Below are 17263 nucleotides of genomic sequence, written 5' to 3'. Positions count from 1 at the left end.
AGCAGGCTTCCCCAGGGTGAGGATTAGAGGGGACAGTCAGCTCTGCCCAGAAGGTCAGTCTGATGCTCCATGGTGGGCCAGCACCCTGAGACCTCAGCTCTAACACTGCCTGGATATTGGAAGAGGAAGAGAGTGGGTCCCATTTGGACCATCTTCTGAGGTCCAGGACAGGTGAGAATGGTGAAGGAAGATGTTCCTGCTCGCTTTGCTTAAGGATACACACTTACCAGGGCAGGAGGCATTCAATTGCAGCACTTGCGAAATCATGGCACCCAAAGTCATTCCCTCCTCTGCCTCAAACTTGTTCACATAGTCCAGCCTAGCAGGACTCTTTCCTATGTCCTGCACTTGCTTCCATTATGTATGTGCAAACTGCTCTCTCCCCTGAGTGGAGAGCAGGGTAGCAGGAAGCCTTACCTTCCCTCTTCATGCCCATGACCAGGCACTTCTGATAGCGGCAGTACTGACAGCGGTTGCGCTGGCGCTTGTCAATGAGGCAGTCTTTGTTATCCCGACAAGTGTAGATGAGGTCTTTCCTTATGGTTCTCTTGAAGAACCCTTTGCAGCCTTCACAACTGTACACACCGTAGTGCTTTCCTGGCCAAAGAGAAGGACATTCCATAAGTAGTTCTTGTGTTTATCTGGATCTTTCATTCAAAAGAATCTCTTGGCTCTCCCCAGAAAAACTAGCACATCACCTTGGCGATGGGAACAAAAACAAAGAAGAACTAGTGGAGAATGCAAGCTTGATGACAGGAACCAAACCAAGCCCAGAGTAAATGTGCCCTTTCTTGTGTCTACCCTCTAGAAGCAATTCTCTGGAATCACTAATTCCAGAGAATGTTATTTTAAAAGTCCGAACCTAAGACTTCGCTTCCATTTATTTAACAGGGAAATTCTTATTTTTAGTTAAGCAAAATGTTCTGCGTTCATTCAAGACATTAGTGTACATAAAAAAAATTAAAATATCTAGGATTGTTGTTTATTATCTAGCAGGGAAACAACCTCAGTTTCACTCGTATTTCTCCATAACTGAAGTCCAAGGACTTAAGAATCTCACTTTGAACTATTATCCTTTATCATAAACTACGTACAAGAAACTAACTTATAAATTTTTCAAATATTATTGCCTATCAGAGGAATAAACTGTTACACGATCTTTACGGCATAACATGACGTGTAGTCTTGAGATGTGATGTAAAGATCTGATGGAAGGTGGTTTTACTTGATCCAGGATAATCTGTTACCTCTTTCATTGCCCTTATTACCTGTTCCACACATCCAGTTTTCCGTGACCCCAGCCAAGGATGGCTAATTTGTGTCAGGAGAGCCACCTCACACAGGACCACACAGGCATCAAGAATCAGTCACCACTGACTTCCTGGATGGTCCGGTGGCCTACGACTCTACTCCGAAAGCAAGGGGCTCGGGTTCAATATCTGGTCAGGAAGCTAGATCGCACACGCTGCAACTAAAAAAGATACTGCATACCACAACTAAAAGGATCCCACGTGCCCAATTAAGGCCCCGCACAACCAAAGAAATAAATATTTTTAAAAAGGAGTCTTTCTAGGTAGACGTCTTCCCAATACTACACACCAGGCAGCTGTGCTCAATTGGTTGAAATTGTGAGACTTGAACAATATAATGAGACAATTATGCAAAACAAATTTATGTCTGATTCTTGAGTGTGACATGAGATGCAGTTTAGCTATGGAGCTGATATGACTTTCTAATCTGGTGAGCTGAAGTCCCTGAGAGCTAACCAATGTTAATATCTGGATCCCAGGAGCTTATATTTCAGAGGAAGCCACTTTAAGGTGCAATGGTGGCTGGAGATAGCCTGCTTGATGAAGCATACTGAACTCACAGAATAGCAAATAGTGCTCTCAGCTCTGAAGTATTTGTCATTAAGAAACATGGGACCAACTTATCATCTCCATGGTTCTCCCATATATGAATGAACTGCCCAACTTCAATTAAACCATAGCAGAAAAAAACTCTCTATCAGGGTGTGGCTGGAATTCTGTTGCTATGGCAATGGCCAAATCTGCACAATTTGGGAACAACTGTTTGAGAACAAGCAAACACTCGCCATGTAGCTAAGTTCCAGCCACTGGGAACTTTCAGTGGAGTGACATTTTGCAGTGACTTTAGTGGCAATAAAAAGCAGAGAAAATATTGTCAGCCATCATAGAAATCTTCCTCATCTTCTCTTTCATCAAATCAGAGATTCAATTATCATCAAAATTGTTGAGATGGGGAATAGAGGGGCAAGAATTTTGGAGAGGTAGGGAAAGAAGTCATGAAAGAAATAATTTGGGCAAAAGTGGAAGAAAATAAAGAGAATGAAATCAGGGAAAACAATAATTCCCACCCAGGGAAACATGTTAAAAGCCTAGAAGGTTGTAGAAGGAAATTTGCTAAAATATCAAAGGATTTCTCTTTGTTGGGAACATTATAGATAACTTTTTTAGTTTTCACTGATAACTTTCTAGTTCTCCCATATTTCGTACATTAAGATATTATTTTTAGAATTATAAAAATAATTTTTTTAAATTAGAGAGACTCTAGATTGAAATACTTGCTCATCACAACCATTTCTTTATCCCAGATACACATGCAACACAGTAACTCCAAAGAAGCTTCCTGAAAGGTTTCCTATAAATCTAACAGCCTAAAGTGAAATCATGCTTTAAATTCATCAGGACTGTGGTGACAGAAGTTTACAGTCTGGGACCCAGCTTGGATCATCCTAAAGGACTCCTTTTTTTCTTATTGGGTACAAAGGAGCCAAGTGGGAAGTAGAACAGGTGTCTTCTCTGGGATCCCCATTGCATGGGGCACTGGGGAGGGGTGTCTGCCTCTGTACATACCTGAGGATCTGTCCCCACAGATGGCACAGATGTGCTTAACCAGAGATCCCGGGCTGGTGGATGGGTAGTTCATGTTTCCAATGCCAGGAAGCCCTGGTAAGGGCTTGATGTCCTCTGAAATGCTGACACTGTTGACCACATTTAGCTTCATAAAAAAAAAATAATAAAGATACAATAAAACACAGAACCAGAGTAAACCCAAACCTCAAGGCAGAAACTAACAAGGCCTTCCTTGAAGAAAAAAAGTAGGTTCTATTTCAAGAAGTAGTTTCCAAGTACAGTGTCTAAAATTGCCTATGAAGGATGTGAATTTAAGGGAGAAAAAGAATAACATAGAGGAACTAAGTCATTTCTAAATGCCAAAACCTAAACTGAAAATCACAACACATCTACATCAGAGCTCTCAACTTTAACTCATTTTACTCATGTATTATTTGAGCTAGAAATCCGCACTGAACAGCACACTTAGGACAAGTCTGTGTATTTCTAAATTTTTTATTAACTACCTCTTGCCTATTCAGCAGTGCTCCAAGAGGAGATATGGCCCTCAGGCAAAAGACTGAGACTCTGAGAGAACCAAGCAAAATATGCAAATCCATTTGTTTAGTGAATCAACAGACATTCACAAGCACTCATTATGTCAGGCACCAAGCCAGGCTCTGTAGTCCAAAGGTAAACAAAACGCACACTTAAGATGTTTGCAGTAAAATGGAAGAGGAGATAATGTGTGGTGGTCATCTCAGTGAACCTACTTAAGACACTAAGCCAAATGCCCAAATCATTGAAGTAGCACTAAAAATTAGCTTGAAAGCCCCTGATCATACTTTTGAACTTATCTATAAGGAAAAAAATAACCTCCATGGAAATATAAAATCTTTAGCACCAAAGACCAGCACTTCCCAGTACCTGTCATTAACCCAGCGGTAGTGCGGTAGGAGAAAGATGGGCCTCCAGGCTGGAGAGCTGGTGTTTGTCAAGGGGGGTAGAAATCAAGCATTGTTCTCACCCAGGCTCCAAGGACAAAGTTCTGGCAACAGCTGAACTCTGCTAAAGTAGAGAGGTAAGGTGCTCACTCTCGAGATCAAGGAAGACTTCCTTGTCTGCACATGTGCAGGAAGGCTCCTTGGGGTCAAAAAGGGAGGGGCTCCATGGGCCCCATGCCATAAAAAATGTGAACATGCACCCAACAGCCCTCTGCAATGGGATCCATCGTAGCAAAAACTTGCGAACAAGGAGCGCGGGGGGGGGCGGAGCGGGGGGGTGAGCGCGGGGAGGGGGGCGGGGAGGGGGGCGGGGAGAGGGGCGGGGAGGGGGGCGGGGCGGGGGGGGTGAGCGCGGGGAGGGGGGCGGGGGGGGTGTCCTAGGAGCAGTCAGATATGAAGAAAGTAAGATAATTGGCCAGTGTAAACAAAGACAAGCTTCCCAGGCGGCGCTAGTGGTAAACAATCATCCTGCCAATGCAGGAGACAGGAGAGACATCGGTTCAATCCCTGGGACGGGAAGATCCCCTGGAGGAGGAAATGGCACCTCACTCCAGTATTCTTGCTAGAAGAATCACTTGAACAGAGGAGCCTAGCTAGCTACAGTCCAGGGGGTCGCAAAGAGTCAGACATGACCGAGCATCTGAGCACACGCACAAAGACCCAGAAGGACAGTCCTGCATAAGTGATTTAAATCACCTCTTTCCTGCTCTCCTCCTCATTCAGGACGCCCACACTCCTCTCCGGGTGTGTGTTTCTGCCTAGCTTCAGACTTCCTGTGCCTCCTCCTAGAGAGGACGCTCATACTCTTTCTTTCTGGGTGTGTATTTCTTCCTTACTTTTGTCTTAAATAAACTGTTTTTCTGTGTGCTCTCCCATACATGTTAGGCTGTGTCTCTAATAAACTTTGTAACTATTTTTACAGCTTTTGCCTCCATGAAACATTCTTGTTTTTCAACAGGGGAAAGAGCCAGGGCCACTTTGCTTCTAGCCTCTAGTCCCTGGTTGGCTAGGATTCCCGGTTTTCATCCAGGTGACCGGGTTCAATTCCTGGGCAGGGAGCTAAGATCTCTTTGCAGGATCGCTCCCTGCTGTCTCTCTGGGATCAGTAGGGAATTGGTAGAGCTGAATGGCTCAAAAAAGGAACATTGTGAGATGCCTTTCCTCACTGCTTAGCACAAGTTAACATTAGCTCCTCACCACCACCAGCTCCACTGGTGGTCTAATGGAGATGACCAAGAAGCCACTGCTACCTGTTTTCTATTCATCAAAGAAAAGTTAAATAAACATAAGTCCGTCATCCAGTCAGCCGCATTTCTGTACCATGGGTACAGGTCAACATTCCAGACACTGTGAAGGGAGATATAAAATCTAGATCTGTCTCTCACTCCTCAAAAATGGTCACAATCTCAGTGAGGAGTCAGAACACACACAAACACTAAGAAGACTTGTGAGTAAATGCAAACAAAGCTGATGCTGAGTGCGCATGTGCTCAGGGGCCCAGCGGCAGCACCCGGGGAATGCCTGGGGGCTTTAGGGAGGGCCCACTGACTTCTGCATGGTCTATATGAATTCTGAGTCACATTGCCCAACCGAAATGACTGCAACTCCCAAACTGAAACAAAGGTAGGATTGTCTTCTCTATTGAAGGCCTTTGAAACACAAGAAATGATCAATAAAACATAAAATATAACAGAGCCTGAGTTAGATTCCTTCAAAATTTACTATCTTTTCAATTCACTAAACAAATATTTATTGAGCAGGAGATGGGCAAAGGTTCTGGATTAAATGCTGTAAGGGATGTGAAAAAGAAAAGATAGCATTCAGGGCCTTGCTTTGAAATCAAAGTCACCAGGAATTTTTAAAAATTAATTTGTGTGAGAAATGAAAACACATATGCGATGAGAGAATTCTCCCTCCTCTTCCTTCTCCTCCCTCCTTTTTGTACAAGGCTACCAGTCCATTCTAAAGGAGATCAGCCCTGGGTGTTCTTTGGAAGGAATGATGCTAAGGCTGAAACTCCAGTACTTTGGCCACCTCATGCGAAGAGTTGACTCATTGGAAAAGACTCTGATGCTGGAAGGGATTGGGGGCAGGAGGAGAAGGGGACGACAGAGGATGAGATGGCTGGATGGCATCACCGACTCGATGGACGTGAGTTTGAGTGAACTCTGGGAGATGGTGATGGACAGGGAGGCCTGGCGTGCTGTGATTCATGGGGTTGCAAAGAGTCAGACACGACTGAGCGACTGAACTGAACTGAACTGAATTTATTTAGAATTTATGTTTAGCATTTTTTTCTCTTTTGGTATAATACCGTGGTTCTCATTGCTGAATGTACTCCTGGGAGCTTTGGAAAAAAATTTAATTCCAAAGTCCCACACCAAGAAATGGTCTGAGGGTCATTGGTGCTGGCATTTCTTTAAGTTGATCAGATAATGCTAATGGCAGTCCAGGGGTCTGAAACACTGATGTAGAGGAGAAAACTTGCTTTGAAATCACACGGCCCTGGGATTGACTCCCCGTCTACCCTTATTAGCTGCATGACTTCAAAGCAGTCCTGGATCCCAGGTCAACATTACTCCTTATTTATCTTCCTTAACCTTCTGTCTCCTTGTCTGTAAAATGAACATAGTAATACCTAATTTACAGAGTCACTGGGAGGATTAGATGAGATGATAATGTAAAATGCCTGTCACAATGCCTGGTACACAGTAGATGTTCCATAATTTGCAGCTCTTATCATCCCAATAAAATCCAGTTAATTCAGATTTTGAATGTTTATTATGAACCAACATTCTGCTATGTGCTAGGAATTCTGAGCATCTCACGGAAAGTTAGATCCATCCCACGAAAAAGAAATATTTTAGAGAACTCCCTAACTGACCTTTGTCTGCAAATCCTGAAATGAATAAGAAATATCATGGGAATAAGGAGGAAGACAGTATCACCTGGGGCTCAGCAGACCCTCACCCATCTTCCCTTCCCACTCCCATCTCCAGTAGGACCAGCTCCACCTTCTCCAGTCTGCAGTGATCACAGAACAGTAATTATTGTTCTTGCTACTCAGTGCTACCATCCAAGGAAAGTTTGCTCAGAGCCAATTAACTATTTTAATCCTCACAACAACCCTATGAGGTTTTCCTACTTTTCAGCTGAGGAAACTGAGCCATAAAGTGGTTCATTTATTCATTCATTCACAGGTCCTACTGGGATACAAAAGAGAAGATGCAGGCACTGCCTCAGGAAACTGGACATTGAGATAAAAAGCTGGTTGGGATAATTTAGGAAAGAAAGATCACAAGCGAGATTAGGGAAGATGTCTTGAAGGAAGGAGCATTTGATCTGGGACTTGACAATTTAAAAAAAAGAATGGTATTTGAATGAGCCAGTGGGTGAAAGGTTTTGACAACAAAGACCTGGAGAGAAACCCAACTATTTGTGTGGATGGGTGGGAAATAAGATTGAGAGGTGGGCTGTAACCAAGCTGAGGCTTGATTACTCAGGGAAAGTGAGTGGATTTAATCTGAGAGGCCATGAGGAGCCATGAGGTTTCCAGCAAAGGAAAAAAGCCCTTAAAGGATGAGGCAGCAGCACAAGGAAGAGAAGAGAGACAGCTGAGGCTATGGCAGCTGCCCACGCAGCAGGTTAGGCACCTTCCCTGATCTAACATGTTGGGGCTGGAACCCGGGCTTCTGGATCCCAGCTTATCATTCTTCCTTCCCCACCTTGTCTGTCTTGTGTGGCAGGAGCCCCCAGACCGCCCCTGCCCTGGATGTTTTCAGCCCCCACCTTATAGGCAATGAGCCCCCGGAGGAGTAGACTGGGTCACTGTCTCCTGGCAGCCCCTCTCCAAAACCCTTCCTCTTCCTGGGTTGGATGGTGGTGGGAGGTGGTGGTGGGGACAGATGGGTTGATACCCTCTCCTCTGTCTGTCTTTTTGCTGGCTTGGGGTTTGTGGGGGCTAACAGCATTGGTAGATGAGATTGAAGGCAGCCACCAGAGCTCAAACCCATTAGCTGCCTGGTCCCAGTCCCACAGCTCCAGCTGTCTTGTTCCATTAGAAGCAGCTCTGCTGAAGTGAGCACTTCAGAGCTGGAATTTACCAGGCGGCTGGCTGCTCCTGAGAAAAAGGAGAGAAACACACTTGGCTGACCTGTCTTCCATTTGCAGACTCTCAGCCAAGGACTGAATGCATCCTAGATGCCCTGGAGCCATCACCAAACATCAGGTCCCACATTTCTGAGCTGCTTTCAGCCCAAATTATTCCATTCAAGGCAGATATGTTGCCAGCCAGGCAGGATTCAGGCAGGCACTCCTCTTCCAGTGGGTGGAGTCCTTAGAGTGGCATATCTTTAGTGGAGTGAGGGTCTTCACTGTGAAAAGTACAGAGCCTGGACTTGCCACTTCATTGCTGTGTGATCTTGACAGGATGACTTCACTCAGAGACTCCACTAACTTATGCACAGACTAAAACAGTGGTTTTCAAGCTGAGAATATGTGTGGCAGGGGGTGGGGAGGTTGAGTAAGAAGTTTTCATATCTCCTACCTCGAGTTCACCAGACCTGTTTTTACTTAATGTGCAATGACTTCCAAACATGCTTTCACTTGAAGACTTTATGGCTTTTTAAAGATCATTAAACAAGATGGTATTCAAGATCTGTTCTAGCTCCAACATTTTTAAATCTTTATTTATATTTTTATTATTTTTTAATTTTTGGTCACGCCACACAGCTGTGAGATCTTATTTTCCCAATCAGGGATCAAACATGTGTTCCCTGCAGTGGGAGTGCAGAGTCTTAACCACTAGACCACTGGGGAAGTCTCACATTTGCAACTTTTATGATCAAAGTAATCTCTGTAAAAATGCAAACATCTGAAAGGGCAACAATTCAATTATCAGTCACTACCTGGGCAGGAATTGTCAGTGACAGAACCCAGATCAGGCAGCAGGGTTGGGACAGGCAAATCATGTGGGAGCCTTCCAAAGGCTTGCAGGTCCTGCTTCAGAGTCCAGTCAACAGACATCAAACTTACAAAAATACAGCATTATACACACACACACACACTGGAAAATGTAATCTAGATCATCTGTCAGAAAGCTGCATAAATATCTCCTCAATTATATACATGTTGTTTTGGGAAACAGTTCACTCCACTTAGATCCTCCCCAGGCCAGGGACTGAGTCTTATACATTTTTAAAATCTCCAGTTCTTAGTGTAATGAATGCTTGTTGAAATGAACTTCTCTGGAACCTTTCAACAACAAAGAACACACACTTGGACTAATGATCACGTAGGTATATAATATTCATCACCTTGGTGCCTGATATGCCACCTGGGTATAATAATAATAATAGTAAAAATAATAACACTTTATGGCCATAGAGCATCATAAGTACTTAAGAAGGGATTTCTTAAGTCCACATCTTGTTTGATACATACAAAAAATCTCTGTCGGATAATCAGGGCAAAGTGTGTTATCCCACAATAGAGAAAAAGAAACTGAGATAAATATAAGTTCAAAGTGATGTTTTTGCAAAAGGTTACATGGTCCTTGCCTCCGGAGTAATTAGTTCACTTCTCTTTACTTCTCAAGACTGAAAATCCAACAAAAGCAAAAAGAGAAGCTCAAACACCAGAAAGGCAGAGCGCAGAACAGGACACCCCGCCTGCTCTCACCCCGAGCACCTCATTTCTCCCCTCACCCCTAAATCACACTCACCCGAGACTCAGGTCACAGAACACACATGTTCCCACATGAACTCCACTCAGCCTCAGTCCTGGGCAAGAAAGGCAGGCTGCATAGGAACCGTCTGTCTGGGGCGTTCAGAGCCCGGCCCACGGTGGCTAATTCTGAAGGCACTGGGTGTCCCGTGTCACCTAGTTAATTGGGCAAAATGTCACTGCCCCGTGGCTCCAGAAACCAAGCCCCAAATGCCGCCCTGTGTCTGGGGCTGCTGAGCTCCCAGTGCTTGGCAAGCTTAATGCAGCTCTCTTAGCCAAACTTGGCTTTGGCCTCTGCACACAACCCAGTTGGCCAGGACCAGAGCTTCCAGCTGACCTTTCAACCCCAATCCCTCTGTACAGACATATGGTCCGGGAATAGCAGCCCTGCCACTCACACGGCTGTGGAGCTGAATTTATTGGCCAGATTTGGCTCACTGAGACTGGAGTGTGTCCAAAAGCAGGCTTGGAGGGCGGGTGGCTTGCCCCCTCCCCACCCACAAATCCTGTCACCGGTCATAACCTTACCCTGTTTTATATCTTCATGAATATAGTCATGGTCATTTGAAACTATCTGGTTCATTCATTTGGTTTTTGTCTGTCTTGCCTGCTGCAGTATAGTTGCCATGAAAGTAAAGACTTATTCAGTGCTTATCCCTAGAACCTAGGACAGTGTCAAATAGTGACACAGATTAGGTCCTGCTAAATAGTTATTTGAATAAATGTGAGAGTCCTTTGCAAAATTTTACTTCCAGAACTTCAATCTCCCTCTCTGTCTCTAATCTATTGACTTTGACCTGCCCTCCTGAAATCCATTCACATGAATGAAAATGAATAAATAAATCTCTTCAAGATCCCACGTTCTAAAGGGTAGAGGATCACCAGCTCTGCTGATGACAGTGGGAGAGAGTGGCATAAATCCACGTCCCTTCCCACTGCCGTCTAGTCTCCACTCCTCTGAGTGGTTGACACTCTCATGGAAAGTAAGACTGGAAGTTCTCAGGTCCCTTTTTTATGCTCCCTTCGATTCTGTCCCTACACCTACACAATGTTGCAATTTATCTGCGTGATGTGCCACATGCCCCACAGGACTCCTTGGGATCACTGATTATTCATCTTTTAATCCTTGGCAGCCAACAGGAAGATCCTGGGGTCACTGTTTAAGATAGAAGACACCATAGGTGTGAGTAAATGCAGCATCGTGGAGATTGAGTGGGGTGTGGAGACTTGGGGTCTAACCCTGGCTCCGCTGTGACTAGCTGTGTGAAGCTGGACACATCACCTGAGCCCACTGAGCCTATATCGGATGAGAAGCCTGGACAGAATTAGTGGTTCTCAGCTGGGCAGGGATGGGGCAGTTAGAATCCTCTGTGGGGCTTTTACAACTCACACAAAGGCCAAAATATGGGATGAGGGAGAAATGTGTATACTGAGAAAGATCCTACAGGTGAGGGCCATTAGTTTACAAATTAGGGTTAAAGGGACTGGCCAAATGGGACCCACAGAAGTACTCTCCTTGGCCATGAAATACTTCAAGTCTCTGAATTTGAATGGCTTCAAGTGGGGAGGGCAGCTCTCTACAACCCCCACCCATCTGATTCACCCCGCTGTGTTACCTGTCTGGCCCCTGGCTCCTATAATCCCTACACTACAGAACTGATAAGGTCTTCTCCAGTTTCTTTAATCCACACGTGAAAAACTTTCTGATGTCCTTACTGGCTATAAAATTCTATGACTCCACATGGCTTTGCTTTTAGACTCTGAGCACACACTCTCTGTCTAGGGAGAGTCTCTGCTCTTTGTAGCAGTAAGAAATGCTAAACCAATGGGGGCTTTGTCTCTTCTTCAAACTATAAATTCAAAAGAGACTATAAGACCTACTAATTCTACTGCTAGACGTGCTGGTAGTTGGGATGAGAAGGACCCTGACCCTAGTCGTGAGGTACCAGCACAGTGAGAGTGTGGTAGACAGGGTTATTATTCCTAATGCTTCACTCTTCCTAATTCTTCACAACCTTTGCAGCATGTCTTTGTAGTTCCTTACACTAAAACAGGCACAAATTATTCCCCTTTCCCACCAGTGTTGGAGTCAGTCATACAGTTTCCTTAGACCAATGGGATATCAATGGACATGATGTGAGCAGAGATGTCACTGTATTTTCCTGATTTGGTTTAGACTTTCGCACTCCTGAGGGATACCTCTAGAAAAGAAGGTAGCTGCTCCTGTAGTTGGGACATGAAGAGCTGACTTGCACCCAGGCTGCAGCCTAGACCAACTCCCCCACCATCTGAAACAGAACCTTCCTCAGTTCAGTTCAGTCACTCAGTCGTGTCCAACTCTTTATGACCCCATGGACTGCAACACGCCAGTCTTCCCTGTCCATCACCAACTCCCGGAGCTTATTCAAACTCATGTTCATTGAGTTGATGATGCCATCCAACCATCTCATCCTCTGTCATCCTCTTCTCCTCCTGCCTTCAATCTTTCCCAACATCAGGGTCTTTTCCAATGAGTCAGTTCTTCACAACAGGTGACCAAAGCATTGGAGCTTCAGCTTCAGCATCAGTCCTTCCAATGAATATTCAGGACTCATTTCCTTTAAGATTGACTGATTTGAACTCCTTTCAGTCCAAAGGACTCTCAAGAGTCTTCTCCAACACCACAGTTCAAAAGCATCAATTCTTTGGTGCTCAGTTTTCTTTATGGTCCAACTCTCACATCCATACATGACTACTGGAGAAACTATAGCTTTGACTAGTCAGACCTTTGTTGGCAAAGTAATGTCTCTGCTTTTTAATATGCTGTCTAGGTTGGTCATAGCTTTTTTTCCAAGGAGCAAGTGCCTTTTAATTTCATGGCTGCAGTCACCATCTGCAGTGATTTTGGAGCCCCAAAAATAAAGTCTGTCACTGTTTCCATTGTTTCCCCATCTATTTGCCATGAAGTGATGGGACCAGATGCCATGATCTTAGTTTTCTGATTGTTGAGTTTTAAGCAAACCTTTTCACTCTCCTCTTTCACTTTCTTTTTTTTTAATTTAAATTTATTTATTTTAATTGGAGGCTAATTACTTTACAATATTGTATTGGTTTTGCCACACATCAACATGAATCTGCCATGGGTGTACACGTGTTCCCCATCCTGAAGCCCCCTCCCACCTCCCTCCCTGTACCATCCCTCTGGGTCATCCCAGTGCACCAGCCCCAAGCATCCTGTATCCTGCATCAAACCTGGACTGGCGATTCGTTTCTTATATGATATTATATATATTTCAATGCCATTCTCCCAAATCATCCCACCCTTGCCCTCTCCCACAGAGTCCAAAAGACTGTTCTATACATCTGTGTCTCTTTTGCTGTCTCACATACAGGGTTATCATTACCATCTTTCTAAATTCCATATACATGCATTAGTATACTGTATTGGTGTTTTTCTTTCTGGCTTACTTCACTCTGTATAGTAGGCTCCAGTTTCATCCACCTCATTAGAACTGATTCAAATGTATTCTTTTTAATGGCTGAGTAATACTCCATTGTGTATATGTAGCACAGCTTTCTTATCCATTCATCTGCTGATGGACATCTAGGTTGCTTCCATGTTCTGGATATTATAAACAGTGCTGCGATGAACATTGGGGTACATGTGTCTCTTTCAATTCTGGTTTCCTCGGTGTGTATGCCCAGCAGTGGGATTGCTGGGTCATAAGGCAGTACTATTTCCAGTTTTTTAAGGAATCTCCACACTGTTCTCCATAGTGGCTGTACTAGTTTGCATTCCCACCAACAGTGTAGGAGGGTTCCCTTTTCTCCACACCCTCTCCAGCATTTATTGCTTGTAGACTTTTGGATCACAGCCATTCTGACTGGCGTGAAATGGTACCTCACAGTGGTTTTGATTTGCATTTCTCTGATAATGAGTGATGTTGAGCATCTTTTCATGTGTTTGTTAGCCCTCTGTATGTCTTCTTTGGAGAAATGTATATTTAGTTCTTTGGCCCATTTTTTGATTGGGTCGTTTATTTTTCTGGAATTGAGCTGTAGGAGTTGCTTGTATATTTTTGAGATTAGTTGTTTGTCAGTTGCTTCATTTGCTATTATTTTCTCCCATTATGAAGGCTGTCTTTTCACCTTGCTTATCATTTCCTTTGTTGTGCAGAATCTTCTAAGTTTAATTAGGTCCCATTTGTTTCTTTTTGTTTTTATTTCCAACATTCTGGGAGGTGGGTCATAGAGGATCCTGCTGTGACGTATGTCGGAGAGTGTTTTGCCTATGTTCTCCTCTAGGAGTTTTATAGTTTCTGGTCTTACATTTAGATCTTTAATCCATTTTGAACTTATTTTTGTGTATGGTGTTAGAAAGTGTTCTAGTTTCATTGTTTTACAAGTGGTTGACCAGTTTTCCCAGCACAACTTGTTAAAGAGATTGTTTTTAATCCATTGTATATTCTTGCCTACTTTGTCAAATATAAGTTGTCCATAGATGTGTGGATTTATCTCTAGGTTTTCTATTTTGTTCCATTGATCTGTATTTCTGTCTTTGTGCCAGTACCATACTGTCTTGATGACTGTGGCTTTGTAGTAGAGCCTAAAGTCAGGCAGGTTGATTCCTTCAGTTCCATTCTTCTTTTTCAAGATTGCTTTGGCTATTTGAGATTTTTTGTATTTCCATACAAATTGTGAAATTATTTGTTCTAGCTCTGTGAAAAATACCATTGGTAGCTTGATAGGGATTACATTGAATCTATAGATTGCTTTGGGTAATATACTCATTTTCACTATATTGATTCTTCCGATCCATGAACATGGCATATTTCTCCATCTATTAGTGTCCTCTTTGATTTCTTTCACCAGTGTTTTATAGTTTTCTATATATAGGTCTTTAGTTGCTTTAGGTAGATATATTCCTAAGTATTTTATTCTTTTCATTGCAATGGTGAAAGGAATTGTTTCCTTAATTTCTCTTTCAGTTTTCTCATTACTAGTGTATAGGAATGCAAGGGATTTCTGTGTGTTGATTTTATATCCTGCAACTTTACTATAATCATTGATTAGTTCTAGTAATTTTCTGGTGGAGTCTTTAGGGTTTTCTATGTAGAGGATCATGTCATCTGTAAACAGTGAGAGTTTTGCTTCTTCTTTTCCAATTTGGATTCCTTTTATTTCTTTTTCTGCTCTGATTGCTGTGGCCAAAACTTCCAAAACTATGTTGAATAGTAGTGGTGAAAGTGGGCACCCTTGTCTTGTTCCTGACTTTAGGGGAAATGCTTTCAATTTTTCACCATTGAGGATAATGTTTGCTGTGGATTTGTCATATATAGCTTTTATTATGTTGCGGTATGTTCCTTCTATTCCTGCTTTCTGGAGAGTGTTTATCATAAACGGATGTTGAATTTTGTCAAAGGTTTTCTCTGCATCTATTGAGATAATCATATGGCTTTTATTTTTCAATTTGTTAATGTGGTGTATTACATTGATTGATTTGTGGATATGGAAGAATCCTTGCATTCCTGGGATAAAACCCACTTGATCATGGTGTATGATCTTTTTAATGTGTTGTTGGATTCTGATTGCCAGAATTTTGTTAAGGACTTTTGCATTTATGTTCATCAGTGATATTGGCCTGTAGTTTTCTTTTTTTGTGGGATCTTTGTCAGGTTTTGGTATTAGGGTGATGGTGGCCTCATAGAATGAGTTTGGAAGTTTACCTTCCTCTGCAGTTTTCTGGAAGAGTTTAAGTAAGATCAGTGTTAGCTCTTCTCTAAATTTTTGGTAGAATTCAGCTGTGAAGCCGTCTGGACCTGGGCTTTTGTTTGCTGGAAGATTTCTGATTACAGTTTCAATTTCCGTGCTTGTGATGGGTCTGTTAAGATTTTCTATTTCTTCCTGGTTCAGTTTTGGAAAGTTTTACTTTTCTAAGAATTTGTCCATTTCTTCCACATTGTCCATTTTATTGGCATATAATTGCTGATAGTAGTCTCTTATGATCCTTTGTATTTCTGTGTTGTCTGTTGTGATCTCTCCATTTTCATTTCTAATTTTATTGATTTGATTTTTCTCCCTTTGTTTCTTGATGAGTCTGGCTAATGGTTTGTCAATTTTATTTATCCTTTCAAAGAATCAGCTTTTGGCTTTGTTGATTTTTGCTATGGTCTCTTTAGTTTCTTTTGCATTTATTTCTGCCCTAATTTTTAGTATTTCTTTCCTTCTACTAACCCTGGGATTCTTCATTTCTTCCTTTTCTAGTTGCTTTAGGTGTAGAGTTAGGTAACTTATTTGACTTTTTTCTTGTTTCTTTAGGTATGCCTGTATTGCTATGAACTTTCCCCTTAGCACTGCTTTTACAGTGTCCCACAGGTTTTTGGTTGTTGTGTTTTCATTTTCATTAGTTTTTATGCATATTTTGATTTCTTTTTTTATTTCTTCAGTGATTTGTTGGTTATTCAGCAGCGTGTTGTTCAGCCTCCATATGTTGGAATTTTTAATAGTTTTTCTCCTGTAACTGAGATCTTACTGAATTGTGGTCAGGAAAGATGCTTGGAATGATTTCAATTTTTTTGAATTTACCAAGGCTAGATTTATGGCCCAGGATGTGATCTATCCTGGAGAAGGTTCCGTGTGCGCTTGAGAAAAAGGTGAAATTCATTGTTTTGAGGTGAAATGTCCTATAGATATCAATTAGGTCTAACTGGTCTATTGTATCATTTAAAGTTTGTGTTTCCTTGTTAATTTTCTGTTTAGTTGATCTATCCATAGGTGTGAGTGGGGTATTAAAGTCTCCCACTATTATTGTGTTATTGTTAATTTCCCCTTTCATACTACTCCTACTAAGTCGCTTCAGTCGTGTCTGACTCTGTGCAACCCCACAGACGGCAGCCCACCAGGATCCACCGTCCCTGGGATTCTCCAGGCAAGAACACTGGAGTGGGTTGCCATTTCCTTCTCCAATGCATGAAAGTGAAAAGTGAAAGTGAAGTTGCTCAGTCATGTCTGACTCTTCACGACCCCAGGGACTGCAGCCTACCAGGCTCCTCTGTCCATGGAATTTTCCAGGCAAGAGTACTGGAGTGGGTTGCCATTGCCTTCTCCGTCCCCTTTCATACTTGCTAGCATTTGTCTTACATAATGTGGTGCTCCTATGTTGGGTGCATATATATTTATAATTATTATATCTTCTTCTTGGATTGATCCTTTGATCATTATGTAGTGTCCTTCTTTGTCTCTTTTCTCAATCTTTGTTTTAAAGTCTATTTTATCTGATATGAGTATTGCTACCCCTGCTTTCTTTTGGTCTCTATTTGCATGGAATATCTTTTTCCAGCCCTTCACTTTCAGTCTGTATGTGTCCTTTGTTTTGAGGTGGGTCTCTTATAGACAACATATATAGGGGTCTTGTTTTTGTATCCATTCAACCAGTCTTTGTCTTTTGGTTGGGGCATTCAACCCATTTACATTTAACGTAAGTATGATCCCGTTGCCATTTACTTTATTGTTTTGGGTTCGAGTTTATACACCCTTTTTGTGTCTCCTGTCTAGAGAATATCCTTTAGCATTAGTTGGAGAGCTGGTTTGGTGGTGCTGAATTCTCTCAGTTTTTGCTTGTCTGTAAAGCTTTTGATTTCTCCTTCATATTTGAATGAGATCCTTGCTGGGTACAGTGATCTGGGCTGTAGGTTATTTACT

The 17263-nt window shown here is 42.6% G+C and overlaps 1 protein-coding gene across 3 annotated transcripts in view; it reads right to left on the bottom strand.

Moving 5' to 3' along the window:
* RXRG (retinoid X receptor gamma) overlaps positions 1-17263 on the bottom strand; it is a 61036-nt gene that overhangs the window by 18680 nt on the left and 25093 nt on the right. For 2 of the 3 annotated variants that reach the window (XM_061399811.1, XM_061399819.1), the window contains exons 3-4: positions 2877-3021; positions 418-597 (exon numbers count right to left, since the gene is read on the bottom strand). In XM_061399811.1, coding sequence (XP_061255795.1) covers positions 418-597; positions 2877-3021 — 325 coding nt within the window. Of the gene's footprint in view, positions 1-417; positions 598-2876; positions 3022-9581; positions 9738-17263 lie in introns of those variants that run through there. The other variant, XM_061399826.1, reaches the window with a different exon arrangement.

This window comes from Bos javanicus, chromosome 3 (assembly GCF_032452875.1).
Source record: "Bos javanicus breed banteng chromosome 3, ARS-OSU_banteng_1.0, whole genome shotgun sequence".
Lineage (NCBI taxonomy): Eukaryota > Metazoa > Chordata > Mammalia > Artiodactyla > Bovidae > Bos > Bos javanicus.
The sequence above is the reverse complement of the archived record's forward strand: the minus strand, read 5'-3'. Positions and strand labels throughout refer to the sequence as shown.